Raw genomic sequence first — 9,549 nt, forward strand, 5'->3', positions numbered from 1 at the left:
TCGGGTTTTGTTAAGCGAGGTATTACGTAACCTGTGGCAAGGTCATTGTCCCACGTGTATGTATATACGTAAGATCCGGCGACGTTAGGAGGTCTTAATTAAAATTTATAGATAGCGCTGGAGATTAAGGATCCTGCCGTGAGGGGCTTATGATAAGAGGGGATACGCCGAATGTTTGCTGAATATATTAAACAGACAAAGGGCATAGAATTTCGGTGCACTTGGAAACATATTGAACCAGTTAGGTATTCAGATAAATGAAATGTAAAATAAAAGTATTGAAATGGTTTGCACTATTAAGTAAAAGTATTGAAATGGTTTGCACTATAACAATATTAACGTCATACATTTGTTTCCTAACTCCCCCAGCACCATGGAAGATGCGGGTCCTATCCAACATGCGTCATCTGGTTAACCCTCGGCAGTCTAAAGATAATGGAACGTGGTCGTTAGTCTAATATTCCCTTATTTCACAATTTCAATATGTGGCATTTAACGTGATAAAATATTTGTCAAACATTGTTCATTTCCCCCATGTTGTTGATACGTACAGCTATCAGGGATGTTCCATTAATCTGAGACATAATGTCTTCCACTTCACGTAATTAATGATACAGCTATCAGGGGTGATATTATTATACGAGGGGAGTAAATAATATCCCATTGTGCCTACACTACGTTCTGTAGGCACACTGAGGCTGTAGGCACAATGGGATGCAACCGAAAGATCGTTTAAGCTCATTTTCGAGATACCGAAATCAGATATGCTGGTCGGAATAGTTCGCTCACGCGAGAATTTAAAAGCCTCATTGCTGATTGGGTGATTAGATAGTTTACCGGACTCGACTCTATGAAGGTATCGTCAGATCGTCACGCAGATAGGTATCGCATCGGAGTGAAAGACTTGGTTTTAAATCGGATCGAGCGAAAGTGAATCGCATTCTGTGTTCTGATCGATACCCACTGATAATGTTCTGACACTGACCAGTCGTTAGCAGGTGTGGGGATGTCAACATAGACACTTCCCGGTAATGTAACACCTGTGTGGATGTACATCGCTGTTTGCCCAGTCCCACTGTAGACACACTCCGAGCGGTCTATCTGCAACACGTGCAAGATCCAGTTGTTTCCCACCATGTGCAAGGCAAGCTCTCAGGTAAGGTACAGTCTGGGGCGTTTCACCTTTGTCAGTAAGGTCGTGGGTCAAGGAATGTGTTGATGGTTCGTTATACAGTAAAAATCCCTTTAACAAGGACAGGTTTTAATCATTTTGAAGTCTGGGTTGATCATTGGCAAAACCCCGGGGCAGCTTTTCACAAAGCGATCTTAGATCTATGACCATCTTAAGCATGTTTTAAAGTAAAGGTGACATGACAGCCATCGCGCGAAGATTGCTTTGTGAAACGCAGCTGCGGCAACTGTATCTCTGTGCTGTTCCTATAAAAGATTTTGTTTTTGACTCGTCGCTACTCAGAGCTGTTCCATAGTGTTTTCCTAACAGATTCCCGATCCGGAACATACCACACTCACAACCCTGTCGTAATGTACATGACTCATAATCCCACGACAACGCTGCCTAAAACTCTTGCCTTCAAATATGGGTACTTATATTTTGGATCAACATTTGCTATGTTGTTATCGGTTTATAATCATCGTGAGGGTACAAATCTTTGCCCGCCATTTACAAGGTCAGTGGCGGATAAAAATCGTTATCGGTCCAACCCGATAAGCAAATATCAAAGGATAGGTAGATTAACCGAGAAATAAATACTAACCTCTGAGATGTTCTTTTAACAGCTGATGACTTTAAATCCTAATGTGTCCCTTAGCTCATTATTATCTAATCTTGCAAGTAGCAGTATACACAGGACACTTGATAATAGTTTCATGGTGACATGTCAGGTTTTATGTTATCCATCACAACACAGTAGGCATCATCCGGACAATCTTAATAACCGATAGTCACATTTGGCCTTTATTTGTGCGGCCATAAGTATATTGTATGTTGTCCTTTCTCAGTTCATTTGGAATAATTTCAAATTTCTGTTTCAACCATGGTTACAATTTCCGATTCGATAACCTTGATATTTAATGCTTTGAGGCATGGTGCATTATCGTGAGATTTATTGCTTTCCCTTGTGTCCAAATATTCATGTGTGAAGATCAGAGGTAGAATAGGTCATCAGTAACCCATGCTTGCCCTAAAAGGAGACTATGCTTGTCGTAAGAGGCGACTAACGGGATCCTGTGGTCAGTCTCTCTGACGTGGTTGACGCATGTCACCGATCCTGACTGCGTGGATCGATGCTCATGATATTATTCACAGGAATGTCTGGTCCAGACTCGATTATTTACAGACCGCCACCATATAGCTGGAATACTGCTGAGTGCGGCGTTAAACAACGAACCAACCAACCAACATATTGTGTTTAGGAACTCGGTGATATGATAGAAATGCTTTACGAATGACCATGCAACTGGGAAAAGGTCACGGGCTCTATATGTTATCTGTGGCTGGACATGGTACACATGCCTAATAATGATCCTTGCCATGTATTTACTTCACTGGTATTTATGTGTCACCCAGTGATCAAACTGCTGCCGGGATCAAAACTGTTCCAAAAACATACCGACAATAAATTGATCTGTTCTGACTTATTACTAGGGATGAGAGATTGGAGCATTCGGATTCTGAAGCATTATAACATATAAGATTTGACTGGTGCAGTAAATGTATCATTTAGTCACTTTACTTGAGTGTGTACCATGCGTTAAACCTTGTGAAAGTATAAATAATTTAACCAAAACCTATTTGCTGACAGTCCGCTAGCTTCCGGTAAATTTATATACATGTATTGAAATTAACAATAAATTATTGATTCCACCTTACATTTTTCAACATTTTAATCACCAAAAGATAGTCTTACATTAGTATCCATACGACCTGTACACACAATGACATTCTCAGAAGGAAACACGTGATTTCGCGGACTTGCAGCAGTAAGGAGGGAAGTCAAACAACTCCAGCAGGTTTGTTGAGGAGGTGAAACCTGGAAGACAGGATTAAATACACATGTACTTCACCTGAGCAGAAAGCCTTAAATAATTGATGGTAATGACTTCAAAACGACATATTCATCACATAGCATTACAATAATCAAGGGGGCACGGGTGGCCCAGTCCTCTAAGGCGCCGCGATTCGCTGTGCAGAGTTGTGTCTCTTGGACACGCCAGAAACCTATGATTGTTGGTTCGAATCCCGGTTCGCCCCGACTATGTTTCTAGGTTTGTCAGCATCATACCCGTGCTCGTGGGTTTCTCCGAAGTGGTAAACGTCTGAGACCTGCATCACTTCGGGCCTTCCTCCCACATTAAGCTGACATGCCGCGATATAACTGGAATACTGTTAAAAGTTGCGTTAAATCCAACTCACTCATTCACTTACAATAATCAAATACAGGAATTGGGCATATTTGATAGGTTACGATATTTGGCTGAAAAATGTTACTGGTCTTGTCGCAGCTTTATCATGTCATTCTCAGAAAGAAACCATGTGTGTGTTTATTACTTACTTACGGAAATAGTTATTTACCATTTCAATTGGTGATCCATTTCAACAACAAAAGACATTTCCATAATCATAAGAAATCAATTGTCAATTGTACGATTCTTACTTTATCATGAGCATGTGTTTACGAATCAAATAGTGGTGATGCCAGCAGGTGTTATAGAAAAGGTGCGTATATCCTGCCCATCTTTGGCACCCATCACAAACACATGCAAAGGCAAGTCAATTGTTCACCTGAAAAAAGACGGGAACATATGTACACGTGTCTACCATCTTAAAAGGGGGTATAGATAGTTCGTGAATTCCTCTTTTTGTTTCAGAAAGAGAAACAACTACACAGCGAATACTAACTCCCCGGAGAAAGGAATAGAATAAAGCACTGATCACATCAGACATCGTTTGGACTCTACCAACTGTCGTGTTTAAAGGCTTTCGTGAATATGAGCTTATTGGGGTTTGTAAATATGTGGAGTTTAATTAGATTTATAAATATGTGGAGATTATCGATCTTGGTAAATAGCAATGTGTTTAAGCTTTCCCGGGGTTGTAGGAGGAGTGAGTGAGTATGGTTTTACGCCGCTTTTAGCAATATTCCAGCAATATCACGGCGGGGGACACCAGAAATGGGCTTCACACATTGTACCCATGTCGGGAATCGTGTAGGAGGAAGATATGTTGTCATCTCGTTTGCAACGTTGTTCATGAAGTTCGTTTTTTTAATAAATTATTTTATTCTATTGTGAAATCATAAATTTAAACCATTATTGACTTCTTGCTTGTCTTCGGAACTATTTTCTATCACACAAAACTCAATTTAACCTCATGACTTTTGAAATGACATTTTGAAAACGTGGAGCTGGCTCGAGTGGCAATATGGACAGGTCTCCAATGACGGCACGGTGAGTGTATGGCGATGAGAAAGTGGGACGAAGGCAACAGAGTAGGGGGGTGGCCGGGAGGGTACGACCATCCATAGTTGGAGACTGGTGCCCCAAGGCACTATGACGGCACGGTGAGTGTACGGCGATGAGAAAGTGGGACGAAGGCAACAGAGTAGGGGGGTGGCCGGGAGGGTACGGCCATCCATAGTTGGAGACTGGTGCCCCAAGGCACTATGACGGGACGCTGGTGGTGGTTATTGGAAACATTGAAAGTAAGCAGTAATCCTACCGAGCATGTAATCACATCTGTGGAGATTTACTCTGCTGCAGAATCCTTTGAGTGGCAAAATGATGCATTCATTCATTGAAGAATACTCGCGTGCACACAGCGCGAACAATCCATTTAATGCTGAAAAAATGATAGATTTGGGCAGGTCTGGACTGTAACCAATACCGCAAGTTGAGGATAAATCTGTCCATGAGTTCTAACTGATAATAGTTTTGTTTTTTCCAGCAGCCTATGTTTCAGACGGCTCGGTCGGTATTTCTCCTTGTTCCTCATCCTAGGGGTCCTGCTGCTGGTGACCCAACTCTGTACAATAGGTACGTGACGGATACTCGTGGCCCCACTATACAATAGGTACGTGACAGGTGCTCGTGGCCCGACTATACAATAGGTACGTGACGGATACTCGTGGTCCCACTATACAATAGGTACGTGACGGATACTCGTGGCCCCACTATACAATAGGTACGTGACGGATACTCGTGGCCCCACTATACAATAGGTACGTGACGGGTGCTCGTGGCCCCACTATACAATCGGTACGTGAAGGGTGCTCGTGGCCCGACCATACAATAGATACGTGACGGGTACTCGTGGCACCACTACACAATAGGTACGTGACGGGTGCTCGTGGCCCCACTATACAATAGATACGTGACGGGTACTCGTGGCACCACTACACAATAGGTACGTGACGGGTGCTCGTGGCCCCACTATACAATAGGTACGTGACGGGTGCTCGTGGCCCCACTATACAATAGGTACGTGAAGGGTACTTGTGGCCCCACTATACAATAGGTACGTGACGGGTGCTCGTGGCCCCACTATACAATAGGTACGTGACGGATACTCGTGGCCCCACTATACAATAGGTACGTGACGGGTGCTCGTGGCCCCACTATACAATCGGTACGTGAAGGGTGCTCGTGGCCCGACCATACAATAGATACGTGACGGGTACTCGTGGCACCACTACACAATAGGTACGTGACGGGTGCTCGTGGCCCCACTATACAATAGATACGTGACGGGTACTCGTGGCACCACTACACAATAGGTACGTGACGGGTGCTCGTGGCACCACTATACAATAGATACGTGACGGGTGCTCGTGGCCCCACTACACAATAGATACGTGACGGGTGCTCGTGGCACCACTATACAATAGATACGTGACGGGTGCTCGTGGCCCCACTACACAATAGATACGTGACGGGTGCTCGTGGCACCACTATACAATAGATACGTGACGGGTACTCGTGGTCCCACTATACAATAGGTACGTGACGGGTACTCGTGGCCCGACCATACAATAGATACGTGACGGGTACTCGTGGCCCCACTATACAATAGGTACGTGACGGGTACTCGTGGCCCCACTATACAATAGATACGTGACGGGTACTCGTGGCCCGACCATACAATAGATACGTGACGGGTACTCGTGGCACCACTATACAATAGATACGTGACGGGTACTCGTGGCCCCTGTATACAATAGATACGTGACGGGTGCTCGTGGCCTGACTCTATACAATAGTTACGTGACTGGTGCTCGTACCCTGACTCTACACAATAGGTACGTGACGGGTGCTCGTGGCCCGACTATTCAGTAGCTACGTGACAGGTGCTCGTGGCCTGACTATTCAGTAGCTACGTGACGGGTGCTCGTGGCCTGACTCTACACAATAGGTACGTGACGGGTGCTCGTACCCTGACTCTACACAATAGGTACGTGACGGGTGCTCGTGGCCCGACTATTCAGTAGCTACGTGACGGGTGCTCGTGGCCTGACTATTCAGTAGCTACGTGACGGGTGCTCGTGGCCTGACTCAATACAATATGGTCCAGACTCGATTACTTACAAACTGCCGTCATTTAGCTGGACTACTGCTGAATACAGCGTTAAACAAACAAGCAAACAATAGGTACATGACTTCTGCCAGTGGCTCGACTCTATACAATAAGCTAGTGGATGTTACAAACGACATACTGACTCTCATGGGGTTTTCTGTTTGTTGTTTAACGCCCTGTCATTATTTGAGTCTGTACCAAACAAACCTGTAATTAATATTATGTGCAACGATCCACTCCTTTGGGGTAGAATGTCATATAATCAACCAAATCACCGAGCTTATTCTCACTTGAAATTCCCAAGTGTAGGTACTAGGCTGGTCAGTGCGAAAAGGGTACCCCAGATATAAGTTTTGCGACGATCTTTTAATGCCAAATGTCCTGTCAGTTTACCATTTTAGAGTAATTCTCAACAAATATTACTTTCAGATAACACCCTATCCAAAATCAAACTGGATTCCAATGAACAACGCATATCCCGAATTGGCAAGTCCTGTCGGAAACCTACCGAGGCAAACATGGATCTGATATTCTACAGCAAAGCAGATAACCTGTGTTATTGCGGAACAGCCAAGGCCGGGTGCACCTTCTGGAAACAAGTCATCCGATTCCTGAACCATGATACCGGCGACCAAACATACCAGCACCCACTTGACATACCCAGGGATATCGTACACTGGGGTATGAAACACACAACCCAAACAGACTTTTACAAACTGAAACAATATTTTTCGAATTACGAACGATTTATGTTTGTAAGGAATCCTTTTACAAGATTGTGGTCGGCTTATATTGATAAGGTATTCCTACCGGACCATTGGGGACATCCATTCGTATCTGGACTAACTTCGAGTAAATGTCCTTTAAATGCAACTTTTGAAGACTTCGTCAAAAGGGTTTTGGTTACCCCTGTTGGTAACATGGATTCCCATTGGGTACCCATGTCATATTCGTGCGATCCCTGCACATTCCAACCCACATTTCTGGGGAAGATGGAGACATTTGCTGCTGATGTTCGTCACCTTCTCTCCAGACATAACCTGTCCTGGATAGTGGATTCACACGCATCAAAACACAATGAAGATGAAATGAAAATGCTTATCAGGTATAATTATAATTTATTCGTGCACGAAAAAATCCGGGAGTGTATCACTACGAGGGGGATGGCAATAAGACTATGGAAGGTGTTTCAGCTAAATGGACATCTGTCCAATGACGAAAATCTCCGCTTGCCAAAACATGGCACGATTACTGAAAAGGAATTTGAAGCTCTTGCTGTTGATGCGTCAAAGAGACAAAACATGTCCCCAGCTGCTTTAAAGGAACAAAAAAAGTTACATTTAAAACAAGCATATGAATCTCTTTCCTTGACAACTATCACAGCCATTCGCGAGAAATATGCTTCAGATTTTGATATGTTTGGATACGACGAAATTGAATGATGTTTCGATTTATGGATAGCCGATTATTTGATTGATTTTGTAGGTGTTAGGTGTTGATTTTAAATTTGGGATCACTAGACTGAGTTAGTCCAAAGATATTGTATTGTGCACTAAGTATTTATATTGTCTTCATTTTGTTCAGACAATGGTTCTGGTACATTCTATTCTGGCTCTCTACAATGATGATTGCCTGACCTTCAATCTGATGAGTATCACCTTTGTGTTATATGTCAGTTCATATCTTTAACAATAAATCGCAAATGAGTCCATGGTATTTGATTTATTTGCGTTTGTTTCCATAAACTTAAAACAAATAGCCCACGCCCACAAACGGGCTACTGTTACTTGGTTGGCTAATACTAGAGTGGCCGGGTCTCGCACTACAGTTTTGTGCTGAGCGATGTTACTGACCTCGTATCGTTGTCTGCAGCTTTTTGTGTTAAAAATGAAAAGGACACTCCGGCTAGTTATTACTGTTGAGACCGCCTCCATGGTCTAGTGGTAGTGCGTCCTCCCGGAGAGCGGAAGGTCCGGGGGTCGATCCCCGATCACGTCATACCAAAAGACGTTAAAAGATTATACTTGTTGTTACCCTGTCTGGCGCTCGGCATTTAGGGGGCTAAAAGACCGGTCGGCTAGGAGTCAGTATACTATGTCTGAGTGGGGTATTCATGTTAAACTGCGGCATGGTATCTCAGTGAGCTAGCACTATAAATCGGCATCAGTCCGAACTAGAACACTCAGCCAAACACACACACACACACACACACACACACACACACACACACACGTACATGCACGTCGCTACATAAGTGCAATAATCTTGGACGCGACGTTAAACCCCATTTCACCTCACCTATTACTGTTGACTCATATTTAAGAATTGAGACGTCTCCGACGTGTAGTGGATTGAGCGGAAGGTCGCTTGTTTCATCCCCGGCCGCGTCATACCAACAGAGGTTAAAACATGGTACTTGTTGTTACCCTGCCTCACTCTCGTCATTAAGAGGACTGGTCGTTTTAGAGTCAGAAACTGTGTCTGAGTGAGGTATTCTTGTTAAACTTCGGCATGGTATTAATGACGTCATTGTGGACAGCAACACCATGACAAACGATATATTTTAAGCGGAATCTAGTTAGCTAATGGTCCTATTTCATATGTTTGTTTGTTTGTTGTTTTAACGCCGCAGTCAGCAATATTCCAGCCATATTATGGCGGTCTGTAAATAAATCGAGTCTGGACCAGACAATCCAGTGATTGAAATCATGAGCATTGATCCACGCAATTGGGATACGATGACATGCATCAACCAAGTCAGCGAGTCTGACCACCCGATCCCGTTAGTCTCCTCTTACGACAAGCATAGTCGCTTCTTACGACAAGCATGGGTTGCTGATGACCTATTCTACCCCGGATCGCCACAGGTCATATATGTAAACACCATAATTCCTACGAATATCCAACCTCTATTACATCATAGCCACAAATTCCCAATTTGGCAATAATCACACTATAAA

At 43.7% G+C, this 9,549-nt stretch overlaps 1 protein-coding gene across 1 annotated transcript; it reads left to right on the forward strand.

Annotated features, from left to right (window-relative positions):
- The first annotated feature begins 1,095 nt into the window (after window positions 1-1,095).
- Window positions 1,096-8,195, forward strand: LOC139466111 (carbohydrate sulfotransferase 9-like). The gene is made up of 4 exons (XM_071248133.1): window positions 1,096-1,156; window positions 3,889-4,022; window positions 4,964-5,052; window positions 7,019-8,195. The coding sequence occupies exons 2-4, from the start codon at window positions 4,009-4,011 to the stop codon at window positions 8,029-8,031; spliced, it is 1,116 nt and encodes a 371-aa protein (XP_071104234.1). The 5' UTR covers window positions 1,096-1,156; window positions 3,889-4,008; the 3' UTR covers window positions 8,032-8,195.
- Window positions 8,196-9,549: the final 1,354 nt, after the last annotated feature.

The sequence above is a fragment of the Haliotis cracherodii genome, unplaced genomic scaffold (genome assembly GCF_022045235.1).
Source record: "Haliotis cracherodii isolate W230 unplaced genomic scaffold, xgHalCrac1.p SCAF_18, whole genome shotgun sequence".
Taxonomy (NCBI): Eukaryota; Metazoa; Mollusca; class Gastropoda; order Lepetellida; family Haliotidae; genus Haliotis; species Haliotis cracherodii.

Coding starts and splice junctions, on each gene's coding strand:
- LOC139466111 (XM_071248133.1), top strand. Junction 5,053..7,018: donor GACCCAACTCTGTACAATAG/GTACGTGACGGA, acceptor TATTACTTTCAG/ATAACACCCTATCCAAAATC.